The 20405-nt window shown below is 49.6% G+C and overlaps 1 protein-coding gene across 1 annotated transcript in view; it reads left to right on the top strand.

Moving 5' to 3' along the window:
- UNC13A (unc-13 homolog A) overlaps positions 1-6716 on the top strand; it is a 57976-nt gene extending 51260 nt beyond the window's left edge. Inside the window, exons 43-46 of the mRNA XM_060094455.1 lie at positions 723-779; positions 3740-3832; positions 4546-4705; positions 6416-6716. Coding sequence (XP_059950438.1) covers positions 723-779; positions 3740-3832; positions 4546-4705; positions 6416-6716 — 611 coding nt within the window. The remainder of the gene's footprint in view (positions 1-722; positions 780-3739; positions 3833-4545; positions 4706-6415) is intronic.
- The last annotated feature ends 13689 nt before the right edge of the window (positions 6717-20405 follow it).

Raw genomic sequence — 20405 nt, 5'->3', positions numbered from 1 at the left:
ACCTCTGACGTCATGCGGCCAAGGAATGATTGGCAGCTCCCGGGGAGGGACCTCTGGGGGAATGGTTGAAAGTACCCCAGGGAGGGACCTCTGTACTGTCAGGGGCTAAGGAATGACAGCCCCAGAGATGGGAGGGACCCCGACCTGCAGGGAGCGGACGGAGAGGGAGTTCTCATTTCTCAAATTCTCTCTTTCTCTCTCTCTTCTCTTGCCTCTGTCTCCTGTCCCTCTCTGAGTTCGCACACAGCAGCTGGGGCTGGGGGACAGAACTCCAGGGTCCTAGTTCCCCTCCCTGGGGACCACCCTTTTCAAAATTGGCCCTAAGAGTGCAGACAAGGGAGAGAAGTTTGGCCGCTGACCCAGGTTTAGTTCCGGCAGTGGAAGAGGAGGCCGGGGTGAGGGGAGCTAAACCCCGTGGCCACAAGCGGCCCCCTTCCCCCCGAGTCAGCCCAGGGCCTAGGGCCCTCGGCTTCGTGCCCAGCCCACGCTGCTGCTTTTAGTGTCCCTGGTGTGCCCCCGGAGCAGGAGGCTGTCTGTCTGTCCGTCTGCAGCTGACGTTTCTCTCTCTCTTGTTTCTCCTCCCTCTCACTCGCCGCCCCCTCTCCGCGCCTACCCTGATCCCCGTCACGCACACTCGCCCTCCATCCTCGCCTCTCGCTCGCTCGTCTCTCCCCGCCCCACTCCTCCCTTCCCTCCTTTCTCCACCTCCCCACCGTGATTAGTCCATGGTGGGAAAGGGACTAGGTTTACCCTTAGTGAAGACATTTATCCTGAGAAGGGTACGTGCTTCCGCCGCCCACCCGCGCCCGGTGCCCGGTGCCTGCGCCCCTCCCGGCCCGGCTAGTAAAAGGCCCGTCCTTCCGTCTCCCAGGCCTGCGGGGCCCCGCCCAGACCCGACTGGCTGCGAGGGGGCCGAGGCGGACAAGGGGGAAGGACGGCTTGCTGGTTCCACATGGGGAAGGAGAAGCGATTCGAGTCGCAATTCGTTTCTCCCTAGGTGCTTCTCTTAAACCAGATCCCGGGTCCCCCCAGACAGGCGCCTGCCCGGTTAAGAGCGGGCTCAGATTACAGCTCTGCCACTCCGTGGCTGGGCGCCTCTGGCAACAGGCTGCCTCCCTGAGCCTCAGGTTTCTCATCTGTAAAATGGGAGCAGTCAAGGACCCTAATTCATAGGATTATTTTGAGGATTAGATGAATTAAATTTAGCCCTGAGACTTTCCTGACAGGAAAGTTCCTGACTTGTACTAGCTGGCAACAATTGTTAGTTGTTTTATTATTGTTGTTTATATGATTATTATGATAATGATTATTATTATTATTGATGTCACTTTTCCGATCATAGAAAACCAACATTTTTTAGGCTCTAACTCTGGGTCAGCCCTTGTGCCAAGCATTTCTCAGGGATTCACAAAAACATTCCTCCTGGTCGCTCCACAGGGCGTCCATCATTCCATAGATGAGGAAGCCGAGTCTCAGAGGAGATTAAGCCCTTTGCCCAAGGAACCTTCCCCTGTAGGGGGTGTCCGGGACTTGGGGAGTGGGGATGGGGTTGGGGAAAGCACAGAGAAGCCCGCGAAAGGCCCTTCCCCTTGGAGCCAGCAAACCACGGGATGGGGGTGCCCAGCACTGCCCCCCTCCCCCTTCTTACTAGCTTTGGCTATGATCTGACCCCTCACCCCACCCACCACTGTCCGACTCTCCCCTGGCACCCCTCAGTCTGGCCCGGATTGAGCTTGCTGTGAAGCATCAGCCTGGGGGTGGCGGGTGAGGCTGAGCATGTGATTGGTTGGGGGAAGGGGGGCGGGAGCCTGAGATGACAAGGAAGGCAGCCTGGGGTGGGCAGCGAAGATGAGGGGGTGCAGGGTCTTCAGGCCCCTCTGCCCCCTGAGCCTTGGTCACTTTCCGCCCAGAGACAGGTAACCCGGTCAACCTTGGACTGACCCGTTCTCCTTCCCCACACCCACCCCTGCCTTTCCCTCTGTTCCTCCCCCCATGCATGGGGTGCTCCAGGTGTGGGGAGCTTCCTGAGGGGCAGGGGAGGGGACTGGTGGGGGTGCTGACGGTCACAGGTTCCCAGGCCCCACAGGATGCCCTTCCCAAAAGTCACAGAGGGAGGAATGGGGACAGAAGCTTTTAAACTGCTCCTTCAATGATCCCTATCAGAACGAATCAATCAGGATGCTTGTGGTGGCCAGAAACTGAAGCGTACCTTACCCTGACTCAGGAAGACTAGAGAATTTGTGAGCCTGTAACTGAAAGATTAGGAATTGATTTGGCATCAGTAATAGCTGGATCTAGTGTCTCCAACAATGCCATTGGTCATTGGTCTCTGTCGAGGCCTTTGTGAGGTGGATTCTCCCCTCATTGGGTAGAGTCAGCCTTGCCAGCCTAACCAGAGAGAGACTCTTTCCTAAGAGTTACAGCAAAAGTCTCAGGGCCAATTTCTATTGGCCCAGCTTGGGTCACATGACCATCCCTGAGCCAATCACTGCAGCATGGCTGGAGAATGCTCTGATTGGGCAGCCGTGGTTCGTTTAGCCTTACCTGAAGTGTGAGATGGAGCCACAAGGTCTGAGGTGAGGTAGGGACATTTCTCAATGGAAACTTGAGATGGTCTATTGGAAAAGGAATGGCAGGGAAAATGAAAGATTTCTCTACAAGCTGTCACTTCAGGAGAGCTGAGGATTCTGGGTCATGTTATCACAGTGTGTTTGAGGAGTAGTGAGGAAGCCTGTGAGGCTGGAGCCAACGTGGCAAGGGTAAGAGTGGAGGGAGGTGAGGCAGGAGAGGTAATAGTGACACATATCAGGAGTGACACTGCAGGCACAAAAAGACTTTGATTACTTCAGAGTGAGATGGGAGCCATGGGAGGATTTTGAGTGGAGAAGGGACATGATCTGAGTTAGGATTTCTCTGGCTGGTGTATTGAAGAAGCTGAGAGGAGGGTGCAGGGAGACAAGGAGGAGGCCACTGCAATATTCCAGGTTGGCCTAGTTGGCCCAGAGACAACTCCTATTGGCCTATCTTGGGTCACATGACCATTCCTGAGCCAGTCACTGCAGCCATGGCCAGGGAATGCTCTGACTGGGCAGCCATGGTTCATTTAGCCATACCTGAAGTGTGAGATGGAGCCAGAAGGTTGATGGGGGCTGGACCAGGATGGAGGCCAAGGAGGTGGGCCAAATTCTGGATGTATTTTGGAGGTAGAGCTGACATGATTTTCCACTGTACCAGTACTTAGGGAGGAAATGAAAACAAAAAAGGGGCTGAGGACTAAGGCACCGGGTGCCCCAACAGCTTGAAGATCAACAGAGGAGGAGGAAATGGCAAAAGAGGGTGAGAAGGAGTGACTAATCTGTAGGATGAGAACCTGGATAGTGTGGCCTTGTTACAGCCAAGAGGGGAAACTGAGGCACAGAAAGCCAGGGTATCAGATGCTGCCAAGATGGTGTGAAAGATGAAGGCTGAGTTTAATGACAGGGAATGAGAAAAAGGACATTAGGCTCAGAGAAGTTAAGAGATCTGCCTGAGATCACACAGTGAGGCAGTGAAAGGCTAGAACCCAAGATTCTTGGCCTCCCTAAGAACACCCATCTTCCCAGCCCACCCTCAGTGCCACCCTGTCACGGCTGATGACCTGGTACCGCCAGCACATGGTGGGTGGGAGGCAGTCCAGGTCTTTTCTGGTGGGTGGGTAAGAATGAAGCTTATGCCAAGCATCCTCCCCTGCCCCGCCCAGGCTCGGGTGTGGAAGACCCTGTGGGTGAAGTCTCCGTCCATGTAGAGCTCTTCACTCATCCAGGAACTGGGGAACACAAGGTCACAGTGAAAGGTGAGTAACCTGAGGTGGGAGGGAGAGTGCCTCAGCCAGGATGCACTAGGTTCTAAGACAGAAAACCAAACTCAAACTGGCGTAAGGAAGAAATTTTTTTCGTTAAAAAAAATCTTTTTATAAAACTGAAAATTCCAGAAGTCACCACCTTCAGGCATAGCTGGATGAAGAGGTACAAAGAGTGTTACAGAACTCATTCCACTTTATCTCTCAGCTCTGCTTTCCTTTTGTTGGCTTTTATTTTCTAATTAGAACACAGATTGGGCTGTCTTAGCCAAGGCCTAAAATAACAGTGGCTTAAACAAGATAGATGGAATAAAGCTTTCTCTGAGGTAACTCTGAGGACAGTCAGCCCAGAATTGATGTAGAGGCTTCACAGTGTTGGGGATCCAGGCCCCTGACATTTTTGTTGTACTTTTATCCCTAATATGCTTTCTTCTTCTGTAGGGTCCCAAAGAACTCAGCCCCCATCAGCATCCCACCTTGCAGCTAGGAGAAGGAGAAAGTTTAGGGCATTCTCCCTGCTTCTTAAGCCACAACCTGAAAGCTGTATGCATCACTTCCTCTTACATCTCATTGGCTGGAAGTTAGTCATATGGCCACACTTGGCTACAGAAGCATTCTGGGAAATGTAGTCTTTCAGACATGCTTTGAAAACCACAACTGTGTACTGGGGGACCCTAATCAATCTTACCTTCTAATTCCCCCAACAGTGGTGGCTGCCAATGACCTCAAGTGGCAGACTTCTGGCATTTTCCGGCCATTCATCGAGGTCAACATCATCGGGCCCCAGCTCAGTGACAAGAAACGCAAGTTTGCGACCAAATCCAAGAACAACAGCTGGGCCCCAAAGTACAATGAGAGCTTCCAGTTGTAAGTCTGGGATGCTTAGGGGAGAATGGCAAGGGGACATCTGCTATATGAACCTCAGGGCCCACTAGGCAGGAGGGATGTCTGGTGGGCCAGTGGTACCTAGGGACAGAAACAGGAGGGATCCCATTCTAGGTGGGTATGCTGGGAAGGGAGGCACCTTAGTGCAGGAGTGACATCAGTGAGGGGACACCAGGATGGAGGTGACCACCTTGGGGGGCAGACAGGTCCCAGAGGACAGTGAGTGTGATATAACCGCATGATGAGGGCTCATGAAGGGGAGGAGTCTGGCCAGAAGGAGCATGTTGGGCAGGGGCATTTCCAGGGCTGGAGATTCTGGTCTGTTTAAGAGGCGTGGTTGGTCATGATGGGGCAAGAGGCTTGTGGGTGAGGGGCTGAGGGGCATAGGCATGGAGCTCCTCGAGTCAGCAATGAACTTTGTCAGGGCTATTGGGGCAGGTCATCTGGAGGAGTCTGCTCTGGGGGACAAGAGTGGAGTGTGGCTTGGTCCAGGTCATGGGGATATGTGTCATATGGGTAGGACTGTGGTCACATCTAGGTGGGGCTTCCTAGGTCAGGGGCATCAGTGTCTAGAGGAGCAGATGATTTATGAGGAACATAAACAGGTCTGATCAAGGTGTACAGAGGGGTTATCTGGGGTGGGGGTGAGGATCGGCGGATCTTTGGATCAGGTGTGAACCTCACTGGGGCAGGGTAACATTGGGGGTTGTTCTTGGGGGACAGAGTACAGTGGGGTGAGGGGACATCAGAGCTGGGGGGAAGTGGGGGCCCCTGAGGGACAGGAGCCTGGCCAGTCCTGTGAGGGGAGAGCTCTTGGTCAGAGGACTTTGGAGAGGTAGGTCACCTGAAGCAATACCTGGGAGCAAGAGCACCGCCTAGGAGGGGGCAGATGTCTCCTGGGGTGGCCCAAACTAGTTGAGGGCTAGGAATGTAGCCTGGGAAGGAGATGCAAGGGATCGGCGTGCATGTAGCCTGAAAGAAATGAGTTCTTGACTAGCCAGCATCAGGTCAGGACCCAGCAGCACTGGGGACTTCGTAGCCTTTCGTAGCCTGGGGGAGGGGGAGGAGTGCTGGAGTGGGTAATCACTCATGGTGAGACATCTTGGCAGGGTTACATGGAGAGGCATCTTGGGCGTAAGAAGAGTAGGCTAGGGAGCAGGGGGGAGGGGCCCCGTCAAGGAGAGAACTTGGGTTCAGATGGGAGCCTGGTAAAGGGGCTTCTTGGTGTCGAATCTGGGGTAGGGTGGTGGAGGCAGCATCTCAGCTGGCTGAGAGTGTGGGTGCTGGTATCACGGGGTGGGAGCATGGCCTAGCCAGAGGACTCTGGGGGAAGGGTCTCTTGGGGGTGGGGATGTGGCTTGGCTGGGGGCTGGGAGTAGTTTGATGGGGGCGTCCTTGGGTGAGGAAAAGGAAGAAGGGAAGGAGAGACTTGGCAGGGACAATGCTGGGGATGGACGTTGTCAGCTGATGTGGGCGTGTCCCAGCGCGGGGCTATGGGGCCGGACATCTGGGTCAGGGGTGGGGCCCGGCCTAAGTGGAAGGTTATGAAAATAGGAGGCCACTCAGTGTGGGAGTGGCCCAGCTCAGAATGTGCGGGTGTGGGCGTGACGGGGGGGGGAGAAGCGGGGGTCACCGGTAGGGGCGTGGCTGGTCAGTGGGCGGGACGTGTCCTCACGCCTAGCCTTCCCGCAGCACGCTGAGCGCCGAAGCGGGCCCGGAGTGCTATGAGCTGCAGGTGTGCGTCAAGGACTACTGCTTCGCGCGCGAGGACCGCACAGTGGGGCTGGCCGTGCTGCAGCTGCGCGAGCTGGTCCAGCGCGGGAGCGCCGCCTGCTGGCTGCCGCTTGGCCGCCGCATCCACATGGACGACACGGGCCTCACGGTGCTGCGCATCCTGTCGCAACGCAGCAACGATGAGGTGGCCAAGGAGTTCGTCAAGCTGAAGTCGGACACGCGCTCCGCCGAGGAGGGCGGGGCCGCGCCTGCTCCGTAGCGCGGGGCACGCAGGCGAGCACCACTGCGCCTGCGCAGAGCGCGCGGGGCGGGGCGGCGCCCGCGCGCTGGGACCTCCCAGAGGGTGAGCCTCCGCGCTCTATGCTGAGGTTGGGCTGCACCTGCGGCCTGTATTTAGTTCCCCCTCTGGGGAAAGGTGAATGGCAACGCCCCGCCCCTTCAGGAGGCCACGCAGTGGAGCGCGAGGAAGGAAGAAGCCACATCCCCCTAATTGAGGCCACTTCCCCAGCGTCTAGGGGGACTTTCGAGCTGGAATGGGAGGAAAACCCACCCCCTAGTAAGGAGGCCAGGTCCCAGGGCTGTGGTACCGGGAGGCTCTGTCTCCTGCCCCCTGGCGAAGCCAAAAGATGGGTCCCCACCCCCTGGGGCCCAAGATCAATTTGCCAAGTATGGAACTCTCTGCTCCTTCGAGGGGCGGGCTCTGGGCAAGGGGCAGGGCTTCTTGGAGCGCCCCCTAGGGTGGTCTGGGGCCTGGAGGGACTAGGGTGGTGGTTGGAGGGCCGCCGGGTGTACCAGAGTCCCTTTTGGTGTTTGTGCAAAAAATAAACAGGGAAGGGGGGAGGATGGAATTTCAAAAGCACATGCGCCCTTGGGCGCCCAAACCCTGGGGACCAAGGGGTCGGCTTTGGGTCTCCCACGCCGTCCCCACTTCCCTATGAGGGTTTGCCTCCCTTTTTTCCCCCACATACCCAATCCTCATATTGTAGAGTTCAACCCACCCATTTGACGACGAAACTGAAGCCCGGAGAGCTGCCTGAGACAACGCCGAGGGTCCTAGTGCCACACCCTCTCCCCATTCCCTTTGGCCTGTGTGCCCCATTGAAGGGTGGGCTGAGATCGGATGACCCGATACAGCTCCCCATTGCTGCTAACCCCCCTTAGGGGACCTCCCCCAACCCTTAAAGGGATGGGGGTCCTGGGCCAAGACCCCCAGTGCCCCCTCCCACCTCTGGTTGCCAAGCAAAACCCCTGCCCTCAGCCCTTTCCATTGGGACCCCAGGGGCAGATACCCTGAGAACTCTTGACCTCCCGCCAAAAAAGAGTGAAGATTTGGGATTCCCTGGACCCAGTCCCCTAACCCAACTCCTTCTTCCTCCCCCAGAGTGCTCCAGTCAGGAAAGAACAGAAAGAGACCAGAAACTCTAGGGATTGTGTGTGTGTGTGTGTGTGTGTGTGTGTGTATGTACATATACAAACTTGCCGGGAGCTTCCTCCCCATAATCCCATTCATTCATTCAAACACACAGGTCACAGGATACCCCAGGGTGGGGGGCCTCTAGCTGCCTGAAACTCTTCCTCCTGCACGGATGTTGGGGCAGTTTGGCCAGAGTCAAATTTCCCCATTTTAGCGCATGCAGGCATTTTGGGAAACATTTTGGGAAAGGTTGGCACGGCTTGTCTTTGCCCAGAATCTGCTTTTCCACATTGGACCAGCGTGTGTATGCCATGGGATTTTTTTCTGCCAGATGGAGAAATACAGGATTGTGCTGTGCTAGGGAGAAATTAAAACAGAGGGATGAGATGAGGATTAGCTGGGCTCTCAGAGTGGTGGAGGCTACATCAGATGGGGAAGGTGAGGGAGGGCTTTCTCTGCAGGTGAAAAGTGGGAAGGAACCACCCATTGGAGAGTAAAGAGCTCCAGGCAGCAGGAACAGCAGGTGCAAAGGCTAGGAGGTAGGCTGACTTGGAGCATAGCCGGGTCGGCATGGCTAGAGCTGAGCCAGCGAGTGGGGTACTGGGGGATGGTGATGAGGTTGGGGATACCTGCAGAGGTATCAAACCAGGTCTTGTACGATGCCCTGGGGAGTTTTGATTTTACCCTCAGAGGCTTGGGAGGCCCCAGGAGATTTTAAAGCTGAGGAGGGTCTGATTTCAGGTTTTGAAATCTCCCTCTGTCTACGTCATGAAGAATGGACTGATGGTGGGGGAGAGAGGACAAAATGCTTTCAGGACACTGAACTTAATTCTTGGAAAGACTTTGGAGTATATATTTAAAACTCTGCCTTAGATGAGCCCCAGGGTCCCTGGGTACAGATGTCCCAGTTGTGCACTGCCGAGGGGTTGAGCATCTCTAAGGAGGCCGTGTGCAAATTGAGTGTTGTATGTTTATGATAATGGTTTCCCTACCCGTGAACAAGAGTCTGGAAGAAGCGACACTGTTTTCTCATTTACCCAGAAGTATTTGTGTGTTCTTCTAAATTCAGGCAGGTTGAAGTGACTGAAGGTTCTGAACCAGAGATTAGGATGAAAGTTCTCATTCAGGATGGTGGGGGAGGTGGACCCCAGCCAGGGGCAAGGGACAGGCTGAGAGGTGGCTTGGGGAGAACGTGGAGTCTCCATCACAAGGACTGAGAGGCAGATTTGAACTTCAGACCATCCAAGAGGTGGAGGTGGGCTGGGCGGTTCACTTGGAGTTGAAAACACCAGCAACACCCAAAGGGGAGGTAATCTGTGATCTGGTGTGGGTTCTGAAAGACTTTTTGGATGACTGGCAGGAAAAGGGGGAGCTGAGCTTCTGCCGGAGAGAGCCAAGGTATTTCCCAAAAGATTCATCAGGAGGCTCTCTGGTCAAAGCGTGCGTGTGTGTGTGTGTGTGTGTGTGTGCGCGCGTGTGCGTGTGTGTGCGTGTGTGCGTGTGTGTGTGTGTGAGATTCCCCAGCACTGGCCCAGGCACATGGAGGAAGCCTCAGGGAGTATTTGTCGAATGACACTTTCTGACTCCCAGGCTAGAACTGTTTCGGAAATTTCCTCCCTCTTCTTTCTCCCAGAGAACTCCTATTCATTCCTCAAAACTCATCACAAATTTTCCCTTCTGTAGAAAACCCTCTCATCCCCCTCAGGACTTCCCCAGCCTCTTTCCTTCCTCCTCTGTCTGTCCCTTCCCCAGCCTCTGTCTCTGATGCCGTGGGGCTAGGGGTGTCTGTGAAAGGCTCTCTGGGCACAGGGGGATGGCAGGGAGGGGATGCCTAGTTGAATTATGTCTCGGGCAGGGGGTTCTTTGTGTGCCCATGCATCCACATGTATGCTGTCCATACCAGCCTCCCCCTCCCACACAGATCTGGGCACTCAGGAGATCCTCCAGTCAGACTGGCTGAGCCACAGGGCACAGGGTGAACAGACGACAAGAGGGGACTGGAAGTGCTTGAAATCAGGATGTTCCTGTATTGGAAAGAGGAACAGGGCTTTCCCCAAGGCCACTCAGCATTAGATGATACCTTTGGGCTTTCACCACTTCACCTGAGGTTCCTGGTGTTCTGGGCCCAGGTGGGGTCTTGGGGTTGCATTTGGACCTCGCTCCATGCCAGGAGCTCGCCCCAGATTTCCATGGATCAGGGAAATAATAAAGTAGGCTTGTATTGGGATTGGGGGGATGTAACATTGAGGGACATCTTGGACAGAGCCAATCCCCCCTCAGAAGGGACAGAGACAGAGTAAGGACACAAAGAAGAGCAGGGAGGGAAGGAGAGAAGGGGAGACGGACAGACAGACAAGGGAAAAAATCAAGAGGGCAAGATCACGCCAGATAGGGACAGCCAGAACTTTGAAATGGAGAGAGAGAGATTCAGAGATGGGGAGATGCAGAGACAGGAGGGAGAAAAAGCAAAAACAGGTTTCTAGAGGAAGAGGGCCCCCTGCTCTCTCGCTCTCACCAGTCTGTCCTCGAAGGATTTACCTAAAGTGAGGAGGCACCCAGCCGCATCCCTCAGTCCTGATTCTCAGGCACCACAGCCTGAAACCTCACCGTGCCTCCATCACAGATGGAAAAAAAAAAAAAATTAGCCAACTAGAAATCCTTGGGACCTCTCTCAGCTGGGACCTCAGAGACCTTTCTGTCCCCCACAGCGCTGTCCATCTTACAGGTGGGAACACTGAGGCACGAGGCAGAGCGGAGACAGCCTGGAGTTGCCCCAACTCTGCTGCGCAGGCAGAGAATGGGGGAGGTCACTGGGGGGCTGGTCCACATCATGACCCCTGCTGTCCCCTGAACATCCTTTCCTAAGAATTGTCAAGGACCAAAGTCGTTTTCACTGACACGTGTTGCTCTTCTCTTTGCCTTTTATTTTTTTAAAAGAGACAAATCAAGTTGATGGTGTTAGGTAAGACCCCCTCCATCTTCCCCCTGCCCCCCGCCCAGCCACAGTGGCTCTCTCCAGGCACAGGTCCCAGGCAGAGAGTCCCTATGCATTCCCGGCCACACAGCCAGGGGGATTGAGACCCCAACCCTGGCCCTGGCCCCCTAAGACCCCCCCCAACCCGGCCACGCAGTCCAGGGAGGTTATTCCTCCACACAACTTCTCTTAGCATGTGATTGCAAATGTGAATTCAAGATGCTGTTTGTCTGTTTTAATTCCATCCCGTTAGTCTGGCATCTGCACAGATGCCCCCATTTCTCTGTAAATATGTGACTTGGAACAAATGTTTAAAATCAACGAGAAGTGGTCATGAATGCATGGTGTTGAGATGTTTTGCACTATTCTGAATTTTTGGTCTCTGTAAAAATATTTTATTAACAGCAGACATTAAAAAAAAGAAAAAGCACACAGCCTCAGATGTATGGTGGCCTCCTTCCCTCCCCTGTTGGCAAAAAAAATCACGTAGCATCTACCGTGAGCAGCCACTGCTGAATACACTTCCTGCCCACGAACGCAACTCATTACAACTACCATGGTCCCATTTTACAGAGAAAGAAAACAGGCCCCAGGGACAGAGCCAGGATCTGAACCCAGGATACTGGGCAGCTGTTGCTCTTAGTTCAAGCAAGTTAGGACACAAATGCCAGGGACACACTCAAATTCCACCCACACCCCCATGTTTGGAGGTTTTTTGTTTTGTTTTTTGCTGTAGCAGGTGAGAATCTCATTTCATAAACTTGGATGTGCAAAGAATGAAGCTTCACTTTTCTACACCTGAATTTGAATTTGAATTTCTGCTCCACCAGGAAGCAGAAACAGAATCTTATTCAGCACAGGGTTTCCTCGGTAAAGTCAGGAGTTTCCTCCTAAGGTTTCTACCTTAGGTTTCCTCCTAAAATCTGGAGTTGTTTCCACATTTGAGTGGCCAGGGAAGGGGCCATGGGATCCATCACTGGGAGTGAATTTGATGAGTGCGTTTGGCTGCAAGTAAGAGACACAAGGACTAAAAGAAAGGGACTTTCCTGATGGTCCAGTGGTTAAGACTCCACGCTTCCACTTCAGGGTGCACGGATTCGATCCCTGGTTGGGGAACTAAGATCCCACGTGCCACGCGGTGCATCCAAAAAAAAAAAAAAACTACAGCAAACACAGGGATAACCCATAGCTCAGCAACTCTGCCCTCAAGAGACCCTTGCACAGGGGTAAGATTGGAAGCAGCCTCAATGTCGTGGTATCTTCACAAAGGGAGAATATGATACAGGTGTGAAATGGATAAGCCACAGGTGTCTGCATGATGTCAGAAGAGGCAGCCTGCAGGTTCTGTGCATCCCTGCACATTCTTACTGACTGTGCCAGACTGCAGACCTGTACTTCTCCCAAGACTAAGCAGTTTCTGTAGCTAAGCACATAGGCTACTCAGCATGACTTTCTTTTTTTGTGTGCTGTGCAGCATACGGGATTTTAGTTCCCTGACCAGGGATTGAACCCATGCCCCCTGAAGTGGAAGCGTGGAGTCTTAACCACTGGACTGCCAGGGAAGTCCCCCGACAGCATAACTTATGAGTAACTGTTTGATCCCTGATGGAGGGAAGCTGGCTTGTTTGCTGCTTTCTACAAAAGGTGCTCATCCCTTGACCCTGTATCCCTCAGCATATGGGGTCCATCGTGTCACCCATGGGGCTTGGGGACTGAGGCTCATGCTGCTTGCTGCCCTGTGAGGAACAAACCATCTTGCTCTGAGGCACTGAGTCCCACAGTTGACTCCACACCTATGGACGAGGGACAGGCTTACTGCTCTAGGAAGTGAGCTTCTTCATTCTGACAGATGACATGAATGAAGTGTGATGTTGAGTGAAAAAAAGTCCCAGAAGGCTTCAAAGAGCATTACACTACGTTTATAAAGCTCAAAAGACATACAAGATACATCCACAGAGATTTTGTTTAAGGATAATTGTGTGATTAATAAAAAATAATAAGCATAAAACTAACGGTTAAAAAATTGAGGATTCTACCTCATACACATCAGGCTACTATCAAAAAACAAAATAAAAGAGAAAACAAGCATTAGCAAAGATGTGGTGAAATTGGAACCTCTGTGCACTGTAGGTGGGAATGTAAAAGGATATAGCTGCTGTGGAAAACAGTATGGTGGTTCCTCAAAAGATTAAAAATATGGAATGTAAATTGGTGCAACCACTGTGGAGAAGAGTATGGAGGTTCCTTTAAAAACTAAAAATATAGTTACCATATGATCCTGCAATCCCACTTCTGGGCATATATCTGGAAAAGACAAAAACCCTAATTCAAAAAGATAAATGCACCCCAATGTTCATAGCAGCATTATTTACAATAGCTAAGACATGGAGGCAACTTAAATGTCCATCAACAGATGAATGGATAAAGAAGATGCGGTACATATATACAATGGACTATTACTCAGCCATAAAAAGAATGAAATAATGTCATTTGCAGCAACATGGATGGACCTAGAGATTATCATACTAAGTGAAGTAAGTCAGAAGTAGAAAGACAAATACCATATGATATCACTTATATGTGGAATCTATAATATGACACAAATGAACTTATTTACAAAACAGAAATAGACTCACAGACATAGAAGACAAACGTACGGTTACCAAAGGGGAAGGGGGGGGGATAAACTGGGAATTTGGAATTAAGAAATACACACTACTATATATAAAATAGATAAACAACAAGGACCTACTGTATAACACAGGGAACTATATTCAATATCTTGTAATAAACTATAACTGAAAAGAATCTGAAAAAGAATATATATCTAAGAATACATATATATTATAACAGAATCACTTTTCTGTACACCTGAAACATCGTAAATCAACTATACTTCAATTTAAAAAATTAAAAATAGAATTACCGAATGATCCAGCAATTCCACTTCTGGGTATATGCCCAAAAGAATAGAAAGCAGGGTCTCAAAAAGATATTTGTACACCCATGTTCATAGCAGTGTTATTCACAATAGCTAAAACATGGAAGAAACCCAAGTGTCCATCATCAGAAGAATGGATAAGCAAAATGTGGTCAATGGAATATTATTCAACCTTAAAAAGGAAAGAAAGTCTGCAATATGCTACAGCTGGATGAACCTTGAGGACATTATGCTGAGTGAAATAAGCCAGACACAAAAAGACAAATACTATATGATTCCACTCATACGAGGTACTCAAGAGTAATCAAAATCATAGAGACAGAAAGTATAATGGTGGTTTCCAGGAGTTGGGGGAAGGGGAGAATGGGGAGATAGTGTTTAACAAGTACAGAATTTCGGTTTTACAAGTGAAAAGAGTTATGGAGATGATGGTGGTGATGGTGGCACAACACTGTGAATGTATTTAAGACCACTGAACTGTACACTTAAAAATGGTTAAGATAGGGCTTCCCTGGTGGTGCAGTGGTTGAGGGTCCGCCTGCCGATGCAGGGGACACGGGTTCGTGCCCCGGTCTGGGAGGATCCCACATGCCGCGGAGCGGCAGGGCCCGTGAGCCATGGCCGCTGAGCCTGTGTGTCCGGAGCCTGTGCTCCGCAACGGGAGAGGCCACGGCAGTGAGAGGCCCGCGTACCGCAAAAAAGGAAAAAAAAAAAAAAAAAAAGAAAGAAAAAAGGTTAAGATGGTAAATTTTAGGTTATGTGTATTTTAATACAATTTTTTTAAATGAAGGATTGAAAAAAAAGAAACACAAAACCAAGGGCAGTGATTGCCTCGGGGAGTGGGGGAGGCAGGGAGGTGGGAACAGGGAGCAGGGAAGTGTGTGTGATGCTATTGATGAAGATCTGGTGCTTAGTACACGATGCCATGTGGGCCTCTGCACAGGACAGCTCACAACATGGCAGCTGGCTTCATTGGAGAGAGAGAGAGAGAGAAATCCCAGTCCTTTGTAACCTAATCCTGGAAGTGACATCCCATTACTTTTGTCATAATCTATTGGTTAGAAGGGAATCACAAAGTCCAGCCCACGTCAAGGGGAGAAGATTACACAAGGGCTTGAAAACCAGGCAGAGATGATTGGGGGCCATCTTGGGGGTTTCCTAATTATGGCCACAATCCCTTGATTTCAAATTCCTGCCCTAACCCTGAAGCTTACAGGAGTTTGGTTTCTGAGCCTGCGGCATTTTGGCCTGCTTTTTCTGCTGGAACACATGCATTGGAATTGAATGACAATAGAGCACAACCCCCCATCAGAAATAAATTGGAAGGATAATCCTGCTACAGGTTTACAAGGCCTCCACTGATGATTTTCATTAAAAAAAGAAAGAAAGAAAGAAAGAAAGAAATGGGGTTTCTGTGTCAAAAAATAAAAGTAAAGCATTTGAGGATCCTGGCCTACCCAACATGAAACTATACACAAAACCCAACTCTTGGCGTATTAAAGATCTAAATGTGAAAAGCAAAATGATACAGATTTTAGAAGTCAGTGTAAGAGAACAGCTTCATGACCTTGACACAAGGAAAAAAATTTAATCAAGACACAAAAAGCATAAAAGGAAAATACAGGAAAAGATGATCAACTCAACACCATTAAAATGAAGAATTTCAGTTCATTGAAAGACACTGTGAAGAGAGTGAAACGACAAGGCAAATACCGGGAGAAGATATTTGCAACACACGTGACCAAGAAAAGAATAGTATCTGTAAAGAACTCTGAATCAACAAGGGGCAGATCACATCCTGTAGAAAAATGGGCTAAAGCATGAATAGGCATTTCCTGAATGGAAAACTTGATGGCTGATAAAAATATGGAAAGACACTCCTGGTAATCAGAGATTGAAAATGAGAGCCACAGTGAAATTGTATTACCAGGGCTGACGTGGCCATATGGGACCATCTTTCCATCTTGCTTCTTCCACCTCAGGGTCCAAGATGGCTGCTCCAGCTGGTGGTAAAAGGGAAGGGTCTGAGTGGGGCAAATCTTGGCCCTTTAGGTAAGACTGAAAGGCTGTGACCATCACTTCCACTAGGGGTCGTCAGACCAGAACCTCATTACTGCGTGTGCCTAGTTGCAAAGGATGCTGGGAAATGTACTCTTTGCTCTGAGCAGCCATTTTCCCAACCAAAGTTATAGTTCTATAGGAGAAAAGAATGTTTCTTGGGGCAAAAGTAGAAGTTTCTACATGGTCCTACTGTATAGCACAGAGAACTATATTCAATATCTTATGATAAACCACAATGGAAAAGAATTTTTTTCTAAAAAGAATGTATATATATGTATAACTGAATCACTTTGCTGTACAGCAGAAATTAACACATTATAAATCAACTATATCTCAATAAAAAAATATTGATTAAAAAAAAAACTAGAAGTTTCTGCCAGCTGACCCAGCTCCCAAACTCATCCAACCAGGAGTCAACAAACTTTTTCTGTAAAGAGCCAAATAGTAAACATCTTAGGCCATACAGTTTCTGACACCACTCTTCAACTCTGCTGCTGTAGCATGAAAGCAGCCACATATAAATGAATGGCAGGGCTCAGTGCCCAAAAAATTTTACCTGGAAAAACAAGCAGCTATAGTCAAACAAATCCTTGTCCACACATGTTCAAGGTAGCACTGTTCACAATAGCCAGGGGTTGGAAACAACCCAAATGTCCATCAACAGATGAGTGGATGAACAAAATGCATTCCATATAGTGGAATATTATTTGGCTTTAAAAAAGGAATGAAGCACTGATGCATGCTATAATGTGGATGAACCTCAAAATCATGATGAGCGAAAGAAAGCAGACACAAAAGACCACATATGATTCCATTCATATGAAATGTTCAGAGGAGGAGACAGAAAGCAGATTGCCAGAAGCTGCAGGGAGGGGGAACTGGGGAGTGACAGCTAATGGGTACAGGGTTTCCACTGGGGTGCTGAAAATAGCCCAGAACTAGACAGAGATGATGGTTGCATAATTTTGTGAATGTATTAAATGTCACTGAATTGTACACTTTAATTGGTTAATTTGATATTATGTGAATTTCACCAAAATAAACACTAATAAATAAATATATATTTTTAAAAAGACGTGTAGCAGCTATGGAACACTGGATGAGAGTTCCTCAGAAAATTAAACATAGAATTACCATATGCTCCAACAATACATTTCTGGGTGTATACCCAAAAGAACTGAAAGCAAATATGGAACAGATACTTGTACATCTACGTCCATAGCAGCTTTATTCAGAATAGCCAAAAGGTGGAAGCCATCCAAGTGGCCACTGGCAGATGAATGGATAAACAAAATGTGATCTATACTTACATGCAGTGGAATTGAGGCAGGAGATAGATGGGCCCCAGGCTGAGCAGCTGAAGTCTGTCCCCTGTGGACAGATACTCTAAGATAAAGATAATGGCAGGGGGGAGAGAGGAGCTGAGTCCTGACTGGATAAAAGATAAAGAGACCACATATTTCTCATTCTTGATGTCAGGGAGAACTTCCCGACTACACATGCGCAGAAAGTCTCCTCGGGGGGCCAAAAAAGGAGAGGGGGGTGCCACCCCATATTAGATGGTGTCAACCTTCCCACAGGCCTCTACGCTGGAATCCATCTTGGATAAGAGATGCGCGTGCACACAGGGGAGGACCCTGAGTTACACCAAATACGGACTCAGAGCCAGGCAAAGCGAGATGATTTGACCAGAGGAAACCCAGAAGAAATGCCCTGTATAAACGATTTGAACTACCACGAAGGCGCAACTCTCTCTCTGAGCCCACCCATGCGTGTCTATTCACGTGTACTCTTTTTTTCCTGCTAGTAAACACTTCACTTTTCTCACTACTTTCCATCCCATTATTGAAATTCATTTCTACAAAGCAGACAAACCAGGGCCTTGTCACTAGCCACTGGCCCTCGTAGCCTGGTAGCTAGGATTCAGGGCTCTCACTGCTGTGGCCTGGCTTCAGTCTCTCATCGGGGAACTGAGATCCTGCTTCAAGCCACTGTCGGCCGAGGCCACCCAAGAGCAGAATATTATTCAGCCTTAAAAAGGCTCCTGCTACAACATGGCTGAACCTGGAGGGCTTTATGCTGAGTGAAAGGAGCCACATACAAAATGACAATTACTGTATGATTCCACTTATATGAGGTCCCTAGAGCCATCACATTCATAGAGACAGAGAGTGGAATAGTGATTGCCAGGGGCTGGGGGAGGGGAGAACGGCGAGTTAGTCTTTACTGGGGGCAGAGTTTCAGTTTGGGAGGATAAAAAAGTTTGGAAATGGATAGTGGTGATGGCTGCACAACAATGCAAGTACATTGACTGCCATGAGATTGCACACTTTGATATGGTTAATTTTACGTTACCTGAGTTTCATCTCAATAAAAAAAACACTTTTTTTTAAACAACAAAACATGACTGGCCAGATTCAGGCCATAGTTTGCCAACCCCTGACTTAATCCATTCTTCTTCAACTTCCCCTCCTGTTTCTCCCCACTTTTCCCAACCTTAAGCTAAACTCTAGCACAGCCCTTATGCTCACCCCACCCTCCAGTCTCACCTGAACCCTCTGGTTCATCCTCCTCCCCTCCCCCACCGGCCTTAAACTACCGTAATCCCGCCCCCACTATTTACCCAAGCCTCCTTGTCACAACACCTGCCAACAGGGCAGGACCACCCAGGGAATGTCAACAAAATGGACAGTCAGTTCCTGGAGGGTGTAACACAATTATGTGATCCATGACCTATGTAAGATTACATTTCATTCCATAATTTGTTATATTGCATTATAATTATTTTGCTCCTAAACCTGCAATTACATAGAATGGTAGCTATGATTACGCAGCCTGCAATTACACAATCATTCTTACCATCATCACAACGTACAGTCATAAACGAGGGGGAGTGGTGGGTCGATATCAGCACCCACTCCCACCCAACCCCTTTCTGGGCAGAAGCTGCAAAGCCGCAACCACGCTGGAAGAGGTCCCTGCAGCTGTGCCTGTGCTCCCGTCCACCGGCCAGAGGTGACCTGGGGGCGGTTTGGAAGGCAGAAGAAACCGGAGCTGTCTTGGTTTTGCTTCCTCTTCACTCTGCCGGCAGCAGGGCATGGAAGCATCTGATATTTTGGAATCCAAATTCCCTTGTTCAGTGACAAGCTTGGAGGGCACTGAAAAGCAGTTGTGATGGAGGCGAAGGCAGCATCCTATTCCTGAGTCACAGAGACAGGATGTGTGCCCCAAGTTGGAGGTTTCAAGGACCTCCCGACTTTCCACCTTCTGTGAGCATGGAGTGCCTCAGTTCCCCCGGTTAGCCAGTTCTGTGGAGTCATTCCTGTAGGAATGTTCTGGAAGGAAGGATGCGGTTCTCCCGGACGTTCAGAGAGCAAAGGGGAGATCAGAGTTAGATAACTGGATGGGGGCATCGAAAGAAAACTCAGCTTCCCAGGCACCACCTCCAAGCTTCTGACCTCTTCAGTCTGGAGGCAGAGCCTGAGAATCTATGTTTGAATCAGAGACATTTCACAGCAAAGGAAATTTCACTCATGCCACGAAGAAGACTCTTCTAGAGACTTCTGTCCCCAAAGGGCTGAATGGAATTGGGTGTAGGGACTGTGGACTTTTGAGGCCGGATCATTCTTTGTTATGGGTCCCCCCTGTGCACTCAGGGAATTTAATTTCTGTCCACTAGATGCCAGGAGCACCCACCCCCAGTCATGACAACCAGAAACGTCTCCAGACATCGCCAAATGTACCTGCGGGACAAAATCCGCGCCCCCCCCCCACAAAATTGAGATCCACCAGGTTAAAATAAGATTTGGAAACATGACATGTTACACATGTAACGGTAACACATGAGAAATGACTCCAGTGTTCTACAAGAGGGGACTGGTTAATAAACTGGGATCATCCACCCTCGCGGATACATGATGAATAGCTAAGATTTAACAAGAAAACATTGCAGCCTCTACTGAAACTTCAAGGGCGCATTTCTGTTAACCCAGCAATCCCACCTGTATTGACTTACCCAACTGAAATAAAAACTCCAGGAGGAAAGATGGATTGTATAATACTGTTCATTGCCAGGCCATGATATTCTTCCATCAGGATGACTGAATAAATAAATGCTGGTCCATCCTGATCACAGCCTATTTTATTGTATGTAACAATCCAAAAAGAGCTGGTAGACATCTGCGCTGATTAGAATGTCTACAATATGTTGTTAAATTTAAAAAGAAAGTTGCTGAAAAAAATCCAGGTACTATTTGATCCCGTGTTTATGAAATTAAAATGTGTTGTGTGGGAGAAAAAGAAAAAAGCAGGTTGTAACAGAGTTTATGTAACACGAATCCTCTTTTTCAAAACATGTATATATTTGTACCATGCAAATGGGTAAGACTGAAAGGTTTGTCACTAAAAGTCAGGAGTTGCTGTCTCTCAGGACGTGTGATTTAATTTTGCTTTTTTTGGTTTGCTTAGCTGTATGTTCTCATTTTTCCACAAGGATCACACACCATCTGTTATTTTGTAAAAGCCTCGCGTATATGCCTGCACACTCTAAAAGGGCTTG

The sequence above is a fragment of the Mesoplodon densirostris genome, chromosome 3 (genome assembly GCF_025265405.1).
Source record: "Mesoplodon densirostris isolate mMesDen1 chromosome 3, mMesDen1 primary haplotype, whole genome shotgun sequence".
Taxonomy (NCBI): domain Eukaryota; kingdom Metazoa; phylum Chordata; class Mammalia; order Artiodactyla; family Ziphiidae; genus Mesoplodon; species Mesoplodon densirostris.
Note: the sequence above shows the minus strand (reverse complement) of the source record. Positions and strands in the feature narration are given on the sequence as shown.